General features: G+C 44.6%; 1 protein-coding gene across 1 annotated transcript in view; it reads left to right on the plus strand.

The window, feature by feature from the left end:
• Nucleotides 1-15,493, plus strand: part of LDLR (low density lipoprotein receptor) — a 33,988-nt gene extending 18,495 nt beyond the window's left edge. The window contains exons 7-18 of the mRNA XM_083718743.1: nt 467-586; nt 1,400-1,525; nt 2,610-2,781; nt 2,998-3,225; nt 4,245-4,363; nt 5,496-5,635; nt 5,918-6,059; nt 7,167-7,319; nt 7,954-8,166; nt 8,368-8,445; nt 9,374-9,531; nt 10,854-15,493. Of these exons, the coding sequence (XP_083574869.1) occupies nt 467-586; nt 1,400-1,525; nt 2,610-2,781; nt 2,998-3,225; nt 4,245-4,363; nt 5,496-5,635; nt 5,918-6,059; nt 7,167-7,319; nt 7,954-8,166; nt 8,368-8,445; nt 9,374-9,531; nt 10,854-10,892 (1,688 nt within the window). The 3' untranslated portion in view covers nt 10,893-15,493. The remainder of the gene's footprint in view (nt 1-466; nt 587-1,399; nt 1,526-2,609; nt 2,782-2,997; nt 3,226-4,244; nt 4,364-5,495; nt 5,636-5,917; nt 6,060-7,166; nt 7,320-7,953; nt 8,167-8,367; nt 8,446-9,373; nt 9,532-10,853) is intronic.
• Nucleotides 15,494-15,736: the final 243 nt, after the last annotated feature.

Genomic DNA, 15,736 nt, shown 5'->3' on the forward strand with positions numbered 1-15,736 from the left:
GTCTCGTTAGGACCGTAAGCAATTTCTCTAAGAATATTAGAGGGACGATTCCAACAGATTCCACATGAAAAACACTTATGTCCCTGTGGAGATGGCAGTCCCAAGTCCCTTCTGGTTTGCACTCTTTATAAAGACTTGAGGAATGAGATTATCACCCCTCTTTTAGTGTCCATTCTGGGTCGCCCAGCCACTGCCACAGTGTCCTTTCTCTTGGCAGATCAAGATGAGCAGATGACAGCAAAGCTTGCAAGGTTTTTAGCTGGGGCAATCAGAATAAGATCCAGTATTTGACTATTGATTCAAAACCCCAAAATGTATTTTATATCATTGACTTTTTATTTCTATTCTTTGTATATTGTATTGTTGTTTTCTTGCTATGGCAGATGGCTGATGCAAATAAAGATTCATTCATTCATTCATTCTCTAAGAATAGCATCATTATAAGCTCTTTGTTATCCCCTTCCAGGAACAAATGAATGTTTGGATAATAAGGGTGGTTGCTCCCACATATGCAACGATCTCAAAATTGGGTACGAGTGTTTATGCCCTGAAGGATTCCAGCTGATTAACCAAAGAAAATGTGAAGGTAAATGGGAAAGTTTTCTTCCTCTTTCCACAACACAAAACTTAATGCACCTCTAATTACTGTATTTTTCCGTGTATAAGACTAGGGGGTTTTTTTAAACAAAAAATAAGGTTTAAAATTGGGGCTCGTCTTATACACGGGTAGTGCTGAGGAGTGTTTTCTTAATTTGGAGTCCCCCCAAATAGGGCGTGTCTTATATTTGGGGGCATCTTATACACTGAAAAATACGGTAATTCATATCTGGTTGAAAGTTAATGGGAGTCAGGGAGGTTACTATGTTTCTCGTCATATGTTTTCTTTGGGAAAAGCAAGGCTTGGTGATCTGGCCAAGTCCATCCAACTGAGGCCACAGTCCCAGGTTGAAAAAATTGGCCTTTCCGAAAGGATGTCTGCGATTGTGGCTTCTGAAGTTGTAGATGAGCCTTGCGTTGTCCCATCTCTGTAAGAAAAAGGCAGGCAAGATACAATCAAATGTGCCTTTCTCCCCTTACACATAGGCAACAAACTCGGTCACTTGATTCCCCGAGCTGTTTTATAAAATGTTTATTCGCGCCTCTGTCAAGTTGAATCCCATAGACCTGGTCATGGAACTGTAGGCTGATGCTTCTTGTGGTGGCCACTGTGGGAAAAAATCTGAGTAGTTCAAAGTCCAAGACCATTATGGAATACTTCCTGCTCCTTTTTGTTTGGGAGGTTCCAGGCAAGTTGCAGGTTGGCCGCAGTAGAGAAAACTTACTTGAGCCTCGGAGACCAAATGTATTGTCGTACGTTACTGACTTCAGGCGATGAGTATCATCCTCTTGATTTTCCTAGATATCGATGAGTGTCTCAACCCTGATACCTGTAGCCAAATCTGTGTGAACTTGAAAGGAAGCTATAAGTGTGAATGTAACGAAGGCTATCAGATTGACCCTACCACGAAGGCCTGCAAAGCCATTGGTAAGTCTTGGGCGTGTTCTACACTAGAGTATTACTGTAACCATTGCAGGGTGGTGGCAAAAAAGTTAGGGTACCTGCAGGAGCCGTCCTTCCCCTGGGAATACGTCCAGCCCCAGAATCTTATTTTTGCAGTTCCTTCCTTTTTAATGTAATATTGGGGACCTGAATTTACTTCTTTTCCTCCCCACTTCCTTTTTATTAGGTCCATTATAGTGTAAGATGCTTTTTTAACTTGTGACAAGGTGGGTTTGATTTAAATCGAATCGATTTAAATCACTAGTCAGTAAGACTTGACTTAAATCATTTTTTTACAGAAAGACATTCCTGCTGGTATAATCTTAATATTCACAACCAGATGAAGGTTTCATTTTTGGAATAATAAATTTTCAGAGTAGTTTTTACAGTTATAGCAAACATTACTGACTTGGTTATACTGTTAGAAATACATAGACAGATAATTATGAAATTATTGTGAGGTTTAGTAAGTTAACTGTTTATATTTGGACAACTTTTTGCTGTACTTTATTGGCAGGAGAAAAACAATCATTTCCTTAATAACAATTTATACAATTTATTTAACTAAAACAATAACATTATAGCATATGTATCAATGTTTGTTAAGTGATGTAGTTAAACAGTTTTTTTTAAAAAAACCACACCTTAGACTAGTTTTAGCACACATGAAAACCTTAAAACAAATCCTTATTTCCTGATGAATAGCCTTTGAACTATAATGTAACTTAAATAGAAAACTATCTTTAGAAAGATTTTTCCTCCAAAAGCATTTTATTTTAAAAATCCGATTTAAATTTTAAAAAATCTGATTTAAATTTAATAAAATCCAATAAAAAACCCATATTTATCCACCCTGACTTGTGAAATGACTTGAGTGCATGGACAATTGGAATGTGTAGTAAACAACTATTTATTTAGTGAACTTTGGACACTGGGAAAATCCACTTATTGAATTGTAATAATTCATCCCGGAGACCTTTTGATCTGCTTAGTTGCTTTCTGGAAGCTGAGAGAGCAGGTTTAAAAGCCACAGAGTTCCCAATATCCCTTTTCTTGCTCCTTTCCCCAGGCACCATTGCATATCTCTTCTTCACCAATCGCCACGAGGTCAGGAAGATGACTCTCGACCGCAGCGAGTACAGCAGCCTCATCCCCCGTCTCAAAAACGCGGTGGCTTTAGATATGGAAATAGCTAACAACAAACTCTACTGGTCTGACAGCTCTCAGAAAAAAATATACAGGTAAAAATAGATGAAATGTGTGCACTGCGGGCTGGAACTGGCAGGGCTCAGTAGTATTTGCGTTTTAAATCGCATCTGGGCACAGATGTGATCCAAAACACAACTACTTGGAGAAAACCAGTCCTGTATGGCATCCTGCAGCCCATAATGTATGACCCCATCTCTCTCCTTCCTTCATTTCAATGGGGATTCTTCTTTTCTTTGTGATGCCTCCAGCACTCCAATAGACAAAGCAGACAACCACTCTCACCATGCCACCGTGATTGACAGCGGGATCAAATACCCAGATGGCCTCGCTGTGGACTGGGTGCACAGCAACATCTACTGGGCTGACTCCGCCCTGGGAACGATCTCCGTGGCCAGCAGTGAAGGCTTGAGGAGGAGGACCCTGATCAAGGAAGTTGACGCCAAGCCGTGTGCCATCGTGGTGGATCCAGTCCACGGGTATGTGCCACCCTAAATGGAGACGCTGCGAGGATTTGCCAGTCTGTTGAGGAACCGGGCTCTTGTTTCTAGGGACATGCCCTAGCGAGAGGCAAAAGATATGTGTGAATGAGGTTGACCTTTGAGATGGAACCTCAGCAGTGGATTAGTAAGGGGGAATGGTCAATGTACGTTCTTTGCGTGCAAAAAATCCCAGATCCAATCCTTGGCATCTCCAGATTAGGCGGAGAAAAGATTCGTGTTTTCACTGCCCACGGTTTTAGAGAAAGGATGGAAAACCTTTGGCTCTGCAGATGTTACAAGTCTACAATTCCCATACTATTTGGTTCTTACCCATGCTGCCTAGGGCTGATGAGATTTGGGGAATCCAGTAACATCTGGAGGACTCCCCAGGTCCCCATGCCTAACACAGACAACGCCGAACTGGATGGGCCAGTGGTCTGACTATACAAAGATAGCTCAGTGGATCTGACAATGTTTTAGGGCAATGTTGACTTTAAAAGAATAGTGCCCAGAGATGGAAAGAAGATAAAGTCCCTATCAGAGAAGAATGGCAGATGAAGTTGATAGACTATGCTGAAATGGCTTAAATGACTGGAAGAGTTAGAAATCAGGAACACCAAAATTTTAATAAGGAATGGGGAAAATTTATAACTTATCTTAAAGACCATTGTAAACAGTTAAAATCGTTTGTAGGATTGGAATAACACTTGTAGTTTATAAGGGTGAATTATGGACATAATGGAAGAGGTAAAGGATTTGGAGTATTATAAAAGATGCGGGAGGAAATGATTAATAACAGAACCCACAAAGGGGAAGATGGAAGTTTGATATGTTTGATATATCTCTGTATAATGTTAATTTGAAAAACCAAATAAATTTGTATAAGGGGGGGGGGGACTTTGCCAGGCGTGCTGTCCATTGAGGAGAAAGGGCTTAGGGTCAACTTCCCCAAGGACAATGTTGCTCTGCGTGACTTGGCTTAAATTGTGTTTGTTTATCCCTTCTCCTCATGTTAGGTTTATGTACTGGGCTGACTGGGGCACGTCTGCGAAAATTGCCAAAAGTGGTCTAAATGGGGTGGACAGCTTTCCCCTGGTGAAAGAAGGCATTCTTTGGCCTAACGGAATAACTCTAGGTAAGCTCTGCATAGCTCAGGGAAGACAATAACAAGAGCAGGCTGGAGGAAGACGAGGCTCTGTTGACTCTGTTGATCCAAAGGGACTTGCTTTGTCGTTCAAATGTGGGGCTTGTTTGAGACTGATCTCTCTTTCCCTGCTTCTGTGCTGCTACAAAATTCGCTCTCTTAGGCAGCCCATTTGCAGCTGGATTAACATCCCAGTGCTAGGCAGTGCTGTCATCCTCCCTGACTCAGTTGTAGTGATGCAGTCAGGGAGTTCATTCATAAACACCGGGGCCAGGCAAGGCTTAGCATATTTACGCGGACCGGGGGGGGGGGGTGTTGGACAGAGCAACCTCCGATCCTAAGAATATCTGAAGCTCCTGAGTTGGATTCACAAACTTTTTTGGGGGTCGTGCACAAGGAGAAGAGGTGCAGTGAGAATTTCCTTTTAAGTACAGTTGTACCTCGGCTTACAGAAGCTTCAGGTTACAGAAGCTTCAGGTTACAGACTCTGCTAACCCAGAAATAGTACCTTGGTTAAGAACCTTGCTTCAGGATGAGAACAGAAATCGTGTGGCGGCAGCGGGAGGCCCCATTACCTAAAGTGGTACCTCAGGTTAGGAACAGTTCCAGGTTAAGAACGGACCTCCAGAATGAATTAAGTTCTTAACCCGAGGTGCCACTGTATATAGTTGTTAAAAGTAAAGGTCATAAAGGTGATCAGTTAGGTTTTTGAGTGCAGATAATCACCCGTTTTCCCCTTGTAGGCCTGGCTTTTGAGGGGCAGAGTTCTGAACAATGGCAAGTAACCAAAAGCGCTCTTGAAAAATTGTTAGGATAAAATGTTTCTGAAATCCAGCGGACCAAAAGCCAAGAACACCTTCTTGGGAATGGGCTGGGCCTTGGGTCTAAATAAAGCAGAGCAGTCTGATTTGGAGGGAACCCTTCTCATCTGAAAGCTGTATCCCGTAGTTTGTTGCAAGTATCAAAGACATCTGGGGATGCAGCGCTAACTTACAACGCCTCTTGGCCAGTGTGTCTTGTTCTCTGTTCTGAACTACCTTTATGCTTGGCTTGATCCCTTTCATATGAATGGAAGGGTGTGTTCCTCTGGTCATGTGACACTTCTGACACCTTCTGCCTTTAGATCTGGCCAACCAGCGCCTCTACTGGGTAGACTCAAAGCTCCACTCCATCTCCAGCATAGATGTGAATGGGAGAAACAGAAAGACCATCCTTGTGAATGAGGACAAGCTGGCTCATCCTTTTGCCATCACAGTCTTTGAGGTGAGGCAGATTCATTTTAGACATGTGGTCTTTGTTTATTGATCACATCAATAAGGCAGCACAGTTACTGCAACTCCCTATAGCACATGCATCTCTATGGAGAGGACTAATTAATCTGTAAACCTATTGTGCATGTATCTCAGTGTTACTTTTTGAGTTGGCAAGCCAATAATATGTTACCCATGTGTTGCTTTGTGGGGGTTGGGGGGTTATGTTCACAGTGTTACTGTTGAAGACCAAAAAAAAATCCATTTAAAAACAAATCACTGAATCTTCACCCAGGATAAAGTGTTCTGGACAGATGTCATGAACGAAGCCATTTTCAGCGCCAACCGCCTGACCGGCTCCGATATCGTCAAGGTGGCAGGGGACCTGTATTCCCCCCAGGATCTGACGTTGTTTCATTCTGTACGGCAGCCCAAAGGTATTTGATCATGACCGTCTTCCTGCTGTTGCACCCCTAAATGCGTTTTTTCTCTCTCTTCCCCGACCTTTTTTCTTTTGCCTTGTGCTTTTTGGACTGTCAGGTGAGGGTAGCGCTTGTGCCGACGATAAGCAATTTAGCAGGCTGCACTCTGCCGCCAGGGAAACCCCCTATTTTCCTGCAGCGGAGGAGAACAGCCATGTACGGGCTTTTTCTTCCACTTCCTGCAGAAGGCAGGGCTATTTAAGTGGTCTTTCTCAATTCCTTCCTGGGTGGCAGCATCTACCTCCAGCCCCTGGCCAGCTTCACTCCATCTCTGCTCATCTGCCAAAAAGGAGAGCCCTTTAGACCGGCCTTTCTCAACCCGTGGGTCCCCAGATGTTGTTGGACTACAACTCCCATCACCCCTAGCTAGCAAGGCCAGAGTTCAGGGATGATGGGAGTTGTAGTCCAACAACATCTGGGGACCCACAGGTTGGGAACTGCTGCTTTAGACAGCTTCCGCCCCATCGCTATTAGCAGTGGTGGTTTTTGCTCTGTCTTGGAGGAGTCCCACTGGGTGGGAAGGTGCAGTGTTTGTGTCACGGACTGGGCAGAGGAGGAGCGGTGGAGGCCGTTTCCCCAGCCTGACCCTTCCAGAGAAGGGGACAGTTCAGAATTACAACGGGTTTGAGGGAGGTCTCAGCTCAGAGGCAGATGAGGGGGAAGCTGGGAGATAATGGGAGAGGAGGAGGAAGAAGAGGAAGAAGAAGCACTAGGGGAGTGACAGCTGAATATCTGCCCCATCTGCGTTTCACTAGTTGTTGAGGGCACCCTGACATTATATATATCTGAAAGTTCTAGGGCATTTTTAAATCAAGGTTTTGAACAAGGTTATATTGAATTAAAGCATATGGTAAGGACTTTTCCTTGTCTTGTCCATTCCTGGCCACCTGCCGTGGGGGGTTGGTTCCTCTGCTGCCTGACAATCTGAGATGCCATTCAGTGAGGATAACCTCTGGCTCCCCTTGAATTCCTCCTGTGTTCGTGAAGGTGAAGACTTGCGCAGGCGCTTGTGCCATCCTGAGTCTCCTTTGTACAACTTCTCCCCCCCCCCCCTTTTAACAGGTGTCAACTGGTGTGAGAAGAACGGAACACCCAATGGAGGCTGCCAATACCTCTGTCTCCCTGCCCCGCAAATCACTGCTCACTCCGCCAAGTACACCTGTGCCTGTCCTGATGGCATGCACCTGGCCGCAGACATGAGAAGTTGCAGCACAGGTAAGCAGGCAAAATGGGTGAAGCGAGCCTTTGTGCAGTGAGCAGCTGGCAGCTGGGGTACAAACTCAATCTGTGTGTGTGTGTGTGTGTGTGAGAGAGAGAGAGAGAGAGAGAGAGAGAGAGAGAGATGGATGTGAACAGCATCCGTTCTGGAGCCCCGTTCACATCCTGAAGCAAACGCAACCTGCGCCATCGCAATTCTCTGCTTTTGCGCATGCACGTGACGCCATTTTGAGCGTCTGCGCAAGCGGCGAAACCTGGAAGTAACGCATTCCGTTACTTCCGGGTTGCTGCGGAGCGTAACCTGAAAACACTCGACCTGAAGCATATTTAAGGTACGACTGTACCCCCTTTTCCACAAAACGAGTATAGTCGTACCTTGGAAGTCAAACAGAATCCTTTCTGGAAGTCCATTAAACTTCCAAAATGTTCGAAAACTAAATCGCAGCTTCTGATTGGCTGCCGGGAGCTCCGGGTTCCAAAAGAACATTCACAAACCGGAACAATCTCTTCCGGGTTTGCGGCATTCAAGAGCCAAAACGTCCCGAGTTCCAGGGCGTTTGGGATCCAAGGTACGACTGCAAAAGTGTTTATTTGGAGAGATAATTGATATGTTGTTGTCTCCGCCACCCAGACACTGTTCCCGAGGCTCCTGCTTCCGTTGCTGCCACAACAACTCGGCAGCCTCCCTCGAGAACCACACCTTTGGGCCGGCTGCTCGCCACAACCGGTGCCCCCAGGCATGAAACTGAACGCCTGCCTGCCGCTGCCCCCACCGTTCTGAGCAAACTCATCCCAGGCATCTCTGAGCGTACCACGCCTCCGATGGTCACCCTGTCGCAGCAAGGTAAGAGCTTACACCGAGTGTGTGACACTCTTGTTACGGCTCCTTTGCACCTAAGTGCAAAGTGCTGTGCACATAGGAAAACTTAAGTTGGGTGCAAGTTCTTCTCCTCCTCCTCTCCTGTTGCCCCTTCTTTCCCCTCTGCATCTTTAGCAATATTCCAGACTGGACAGGGCTTAATTTTAAGTTTCCTCTATTCCCCAGCGCGAAACGGAATCGCTGCTGAAACGGACGGGGCAAGGCAAGGGGGTCCCCCAGCACTCTCAATTGTCCTACCACTGGGTAAGTTCCTTGCCAGGCAAAAGCGTTCCTTTTTAACCAGGCCTTGCGTTGATCTGATTTACATCCTATACCCTTTTAAAATGTCAAAATATATTAAAAAATTAAAACAATTATCCAGTAGCACCTTAGAGACCAACTAAGTTTGTTCTTGGTATAAGCTTTCATGTGCATGCATACTTCTTCAGATTTAAAATGTTTTTTTGTGTGTGTGTGTGTGTGTGTGTCGGGGGAAGGTATTGGGTTGCTGTTTTTATTTTTATTATTAATTTTCTGGTTTTATATCTTGTTTTTATTCTGTGCACCCTGCCATAGGGTGGTATATAAATTCAATCAATCAGTGTAATAGTAATCGTAATAGTAACAAGAATAGTAATAAGTAATAATAGTTGCGGGCAAGGCAGAAGCCCAAATCAGTAGTCCATGCTCTTGAACTAAATATAATACATTGGACACTCAGGTTGCGAACCTGATCCATTCGGGATGCACGTTCGCAACCCACGTCTGCGCATGCACGGGTTGCAATTTGGTACTTCTGCACATGTGCAAAGCGTGATTTAGGGCTTCTGCGCATGCGTGACCACCGAAACCCAGAAATAACCTGGTCCGGCACTTCCGGGTTTCGGCAGTCTGCAACCCGGAAAAAATTCTACCTGAAGCAGCTGTAACCTGAGGTGTGACTGTATTGGTGTAGCAAATAAGTCACGGTGCATATATTATTCATTAATTTCCTTAATTTCTCAGGTGTGTGAATACGGTATAGCGTACTTAGATTGTAAGCCTCTTGGGATACAGGCCTGTCATACGTTCTTTGTAAAGCCCCACGCACATAGACGGTGCTATATTCACCATCGTCCCCAGTGGTCTCCCGAGCAGTTAGGAGAGGTTGGTTTAAAATAATGTCCTGCCTTCTGGGATTTCTTTTTTTCAGTGCTGATTTGTTTAATCTCCTTTGGGGGTTTCCTTGTTTGGAAGAACTGGCGCCTGAGGAACATCAACAGCATCAATTTTGACAACCCTGTCTATCAGAAAACGACGGAGGACGAGGTTCACATCTGTCGGAGCCAGGAGGGGTACACATACCCATCGGTAAGCTGACATTCAGAATGGTGGGAACCTTGCAGTTTTCTGTACTGCTGGTGGGTGCTTTGTGTTCTTTGATATTAGTGGGGGTCCCAAGTCATTCTCATCCTGCCCCTCTCCTGAAGCCCTCCTGCCCCCATTCCTTCCCACCATGGTTGACCGTGGTAATAGTGAAGAACATGGAAGAAAAGTGCCCTTCAGGAAAGGTCTTGTGCAAAAGTAGCACGAGTGCTCATTGTTTGTATAAATCCATAATGTGAATTTTCTGGGTCTGGCAAGATGACTCCTTTCCCCCCTGCTGTTTTAAAAAACTTTTTAATTTATACTTTTCAAGTTTATACATTTCATTAGTTTTACAATCAACTTAACATTTCAAAGTTTAACTTCCTTCCCCTTCTTTCTGCGGTTCCTTAAATTTATTTTTTAAAATACCTTCTGCATTTCCAAATTCATTTAACTTGCTTGTTTAATTATCTACTGTAAATATACACTCTTAAGAAACTGCAGGTTATTACAATAATCCTTCTAATGCTTTTATCTGTTTACAATTTATCTGTAAATATTCAATAAGCCATTTCCATTCTTTTATAAAAAGATTTTTTTATCTTGATTTCTTAGTCTTCTGGTAAGTTTCGCCATTTCTGCATATTCCATAAGTTTTTGTATCCATTCTTCCTTTACTGGGACTTACTGCTTTTTTCCACTTTCAAGCAAGTAGCATTCTTGCTGCTGTAGTAGCATACAGAAATACATTTCTATACAATTTAGGTACTTCTGTCCCTATAACTCCCAACAGTTGTTTCTGGTTGTTGTTTTTTTTAATAAAAGTTATTTTGAACATTCTTTTAAATTCATTGTACAGTCATACCTTAGAAATCAAACGGCTTAGTTGCTGAACGTTTTGGCTCCCGATCGGAAACTGGAAGGGATTGTTCTGGTTTTCGAATTTTATTTGGAACTCAAAAGTCCAGCACGACTTCCGCTGGTTCCGATTGGCTGCAGGAGCTTCCTGCAGCCAATCAGAAGCCACGCCTTGGTTCCCAAACATTCTGGAAGTCAAACAGATGTCCGGAACGGATTCCGATTGACTTCCAATGTACGTCTGTATATCATTTCCCAGTAAGCTTTAACCTTACTATAAGATGACTCTTTTGAGAGACCGCAAAACACTGAACGCTGTCTTCTTGAGTAGGTTGGTTTCTGTTTCTCTCCTCAATCGGCTGGCAGGCTCACTTTTTATCCCTAATTGGGACATTTTGGCTTCTGCGGTTGTTCCACCTAGCTAAACCCATTGAGTAACTTCCTTTCCAATCTCTCTTCCCCAACAGAGGCAAATGGTCAGCCTGGAAGACGACACCACAGCGTGAGCCCACCTCAACGCCTCCAAGTGCCTCTCTCCAGACGTTTGCTGCTGCTTTTTCTGGGAGATCACACACGCCCTGGCTTCCGTTGTCTCTCAGCCGTCTGACGCCACTTCCCCAGTGACTCGATGGACCTTTCCCTTCCTCAGCCCCTCACCTTTCCCCTTTTTAAAAGGAAGAAACTGTACGTCGGTCAGCAACTGTCTTTACAGGACAGAGCAGACAAACCAGGGCCACTTTGTTGAGTTTTTATGTTTCGATATATTTATTGTTGTATCCAGTGCTGCCACGGCACTGATACGTCTGCTGTCCTCTGAGTCTCATTTTTAATCTGGGCAGGGTCACTTATTACTATTTTTTCACGCACGTGAAGGACGGTAACTTGACAAAGGCAGTGGCTGTTCTCTGGATGCACACCTGGGTGTCTCGGGGTCCTTTTCACAAGCTGACCGTTGTGCCTGGCCCTTTTCTCTCCAAAGGCCCGACAGGCTGGCATGAAGCAAGCTTGGAAGGGAATCGGGAACATGAGCCTTTGCTGAGAACTCGCCTTGCCTTCGTGAGCCTCTGGGCCCCTTTCTCCCAAGCTAGACTGGGGAAATTTTTAAAGAGTGGATTTTGCCATCCGTGCCACAAAGAAGAAACAGTGACTTTTGCCCTCTTAACGTCCAAAGAAAGGAAGGACAACATGGAGGTGTCCTGGATCCCTCTGTGGGCCCTGAGCTGCTAGATCTCTCTCAGCCTTCCCCCGCCACTTTCGTTTGATTTCTTCTCGTTTCTCTTTGCGACCCGTGTAGCTTTGTAACTTTGCATTTTCTGTATTTGCACTTGACTCCTTTCTTTGGGCTCTCTTGTCACGTGTTGCCAGGAGAGTGAGAGAGGGGGGAAGAACTGAACCAATGAGACAAGCAGGCTGACTTTGGGGAGGGGAAAAAGGGGGTTGTTGCGTTTTGCTCGGTGCTGGTCCGTTTTGTGCCTTTCGGCAGGTGGACAAAGGGCAATAGATTGTGCTGGCCAAGAAAGCAGGAATTGAAGCCATTCTCCTGTGTCTTCTACCTTCGTCACAGGTCTACAGTTGCCTTATCACTGCATCTCTCTATGCCAGGTATATTTTTTACAAATTTCCTGCCCTTAGCTTTGCCTTATTTTGTATACTGTTATCCCTTCTCTTACTAACGGAGGGCTTCTTAACTAAGGCAAATGCCAAATGGGACTCCCAGCCCGCTTCTAGAGTTGCACTAAACTCTGATTCTGCACCTTAGTTGAAATATATATATATATATATATATATTGCATGTGATGCTTTTTAAGCTTTTGTGAATGGAAGCGCCAGGTTGCCACATGTTCTAAGGTGGGCTGAATTTGAGCTCATGCTGTGCTCTTTAGCTACCGTTCACCCAGTGAAGGATCTTTACATTTTCAAGGAAGTAGAATCAGTGTAAATTCCAAATGTCTGCCGCAGCTCCAGTCCGTCCTAAATTCAGTAACGAACGAGCAGAAAATACCCGCTTACCCTGCTATCCTAGGATAACAAATGGCAACTTTATTTTCTTGGCCTGACACATCTAGTTCCCTTCCTTTGACGGAGGGGACAGCACACTACATACCAAGGAAAAGCACTCAAAACCCCTTTGACCTGAAGCTGTGAAAGATTCCAACCACTTCCTCTGATTGTGGAGCATGTAAATGATGTATAATGTTTGAGATATATATTTCCTTTGCACAAAACGTTGCATTCTGTATGTACATAATGTTCATAAAATACATGCCTTATTTATTTATAAGTTTATTTTCTTATGGTTGTTGATGATTAGGCTTTATTCCCTCATCCCCCGATTCTCTGCAGTTATGGGTGCATATGATGGTGGAGAGCTAACCGTGATCAGCTAAAGTTCGGTCCCAATCTGAAGTAAGCGGGACTGAACACGGGGGGCTGCGTTTTGCATGTCATAGTGAACCAAACCTTTGCGGTTTGCCATGAAAATGGGTGTCTGAACCAGGGACTGTGGTTTTGTTTCACTCCAAGCAAACCACTGCTCCATGAAGCTTTTCGTATCTCCACAACTGCATAGATACTTTGAGTGAATTGTACTTGATTGCTGCTCTTACTGGTGCTTTCAGCAGCAGTGCCCAAATGTTTTTTTTCTTGGGGGGGGGGACTGCAGCCAAAAAGGGGATTAACTTTTGCAATATTTATTCGCTTATTTAATGCGGTGGGGGCATATTTCCCATCACTGTCCGCAAATCTTGCCAGTTAGGTACAGTCTGATTTTTATCATTCCCCACCCCTTTCTGGCATGCAGCATGTTTTTTGCTGATTCGGCATGGGTCGATTGCAGTTGGAGATGATTTTGTCATTTGCTGCATCCCCTTCTCCTTTGCTGTTGCATTGTGAATGATGCTCATGTCTATATCATGTCAGCCACCTTGCATGGAGCAGTCGAATTTTTAAAAGCACAAGCCGGTTGATAGAATTGTGTGTGTTCATTTGTAAAGAAAAGTGTCAATGAAATGCTCAGCTGCCTGCCCCAATGGTTTATTGTGTTAATGTCATTGGCTGTAGTAATTTGGGGGCCTTAAAATGAGCACTGAATAGATTTTTGTAGAAGTAAGAGGTAGTATAGGGGAACACCCCCCAAAAAAAAACCCTTAAGGGTATGTTTTACTTTGAGAAGGGAAAATAACAAAGCACTGTCAGTGTCACATAAGAGTGCCTTTCATTTGTCATGCTGATGAAGAGTCCTCAACTTCCTTTGGGTTGTTAATGGCTGCTTTAATGTCTTTCTCATACTTTTGTCTTTAAATCAAAGAGCAACAGATCACAGAAATGGGAATAGCTCTGAAACCTCTTGCTTAGTGCCTGAATCTTGTCAAAGCAGGGGCCCAGACCTGAGCATCATTCAGTAGGTCCTTTTCTGCTTCTGGTTGCCTTGAAAATTCCAAAGTAGGAAGCAACTTTCCTAGACGATGGGCAGTAATGGTGCTACTTTGAACAAAAGCAGTTGGGGATTTTGAGAAAGAAATGACAAGCTGTGCCTCTGGTCCTTTGGTCTAGTGCTCCCCTGCTATAGCATACAAAGCTGTTAGGCTCTGCAGGGTTGAGGGGGCAAGCAGGTTCCTTGTTGGGGCCGTTTGCATAGGAGAAACCACTGTAGGAGAACCCACAGCTGTATATCAATTGAGCTACATTTGATGAAGTCAAAAATATTCCCTGAGCTTCAGGATGTTTGTGTTAGCTCAGTACACCTTCCATTGTGTAATGCGGATGGCGCTGTGGTCTGAACCACTGAGCCTCTTGGGCTTGCCAATCGGAAGCTTGGCGCTTTGAATCCCTCTGTGAGCTCCTGTTGCTCTGTCCCAGCTCCTACCAACCTAGCAGTTCGAAAGCACACCAGTGCAAGTAGATAAATAGGTACTGCTGCGGCGGGAAGGTAAATAGCATTTCTGTGAGCCCTGGCTTCCGTCAGTGTCCCAGAAGCGGTTTAGTCATGCTGGCTACATGACCTGGAAAGCTGTGGACAAATGCTGGCTGCTCGGCCTGAAAGCGAGATGAGCGCTGCACCGCATAGTCTCCTTTGACTGGACCTATCCATCCAGGGGTCCTTTACCTTTTTAATTCTGTAAGGACAGAAGTGGGGGGAGAGAATAGTGCAACCTGGAGCTCGGGGAACAGCAGGATCCTCTCCCCCTTGGTGCAGAACCCCTGTTTCATGCTTGCATAAGTCGCTGCTTAGTCCTTGCTGGGCTAGGCTAACAATCAATCCAGGCAAAGTCCCTTTAATAGCTCACCTGAGATTCTGCTTCTGCATAGTGAAGAACAGCAATCCATGTTTCTGTTTTCTAGATGTCAACATGAGATGCTGCAAGTCCCTGGACAGCAGGGGGAAGCTGTCTTAAGGCTGCATTCACATAGCAGTTTATTCCATTTCCCTGGCTGTTATGTATTATAGCTGAGCTTTCACACAATGTAAAGGACACTTCTGGAAGTCTAGCAGCGTGTAGGGGAAGTTTAGTGCTTTTTTCTGTGTTAATCACTTCTTGAGGGGGCATCCATCCGCAACCCCAACAACTTAGAAAATCAGAGGTGTTAAAGTGAGGAGATTTGGGGTAGTTAAGCCAGCATACAATTCTTTCCAACCATTTTCATGGGTGAATTGAGGAAAAGAAGCATTCATGTGTAGGAGTGACATTGTCCGTTGACATTCAGTGTGTCATACCCAGTGGTGTGAATGAAATTTGGCATATTGGTCAAAAGGCCGCAGTTCTTGAACGCAACAGGTACAGCATTGTGAAAGGAGCGTTAGCAAAAGGGACAGAAGTGCTAGCATTACAATCAGGAAAACGTAATGCAATAAACCAAAATGCATATATAGCCCCTAGTTCACGAATGCCACCGGAAACCATCTGGGAGAACCTGGTTTTCTTACACAAGTTTTGGGAAGCTCTTCAGGTGAACACCTGACCATTGAGAGGTTGTGTCCTTGCAGCTGCACTAAGTTATATTTTATCAAGCGTTTTCTTCACTGTTCCTTGATGAAAATCCTTTGGGGGGGGGGGTGTTCTTTCCCCAGATCGTGAATGAGTTTAATAAATATTTAAATACACTGAAAGTATTTCGTTTGTTCTTTCTTGGCCAGTGTGAAAGCTGTTGTTGTAGTGTTACTGATGGTGGGGTTGCTCGTTTGTTGCCACCCCAATTTGTGATCCAGTGCACTTTCAGAATGCTTTTCAATAAAGTATCTCCCCAAAGGTTTGGGCCCTGGGAGGAAGGGGCGGATGTTTATGATCATTTAAAAATGGGAGGTGTGTCCCCACCCACTTTTGCCTCTAACTGCCCATCATCTGGATTTGAA

The sequence above is a fragment of the Podarcis gaigeae genome (genome assembly GCF_964106915.1).
Source record: "Podarcis gaigeae genome assembly, chromosome: 17".
NCBI lineage: Eukaryota > Metazoa > Chordata > Lepidosauria > Squamata > Lacertidae > Podarcis > Podarcis gaigeae.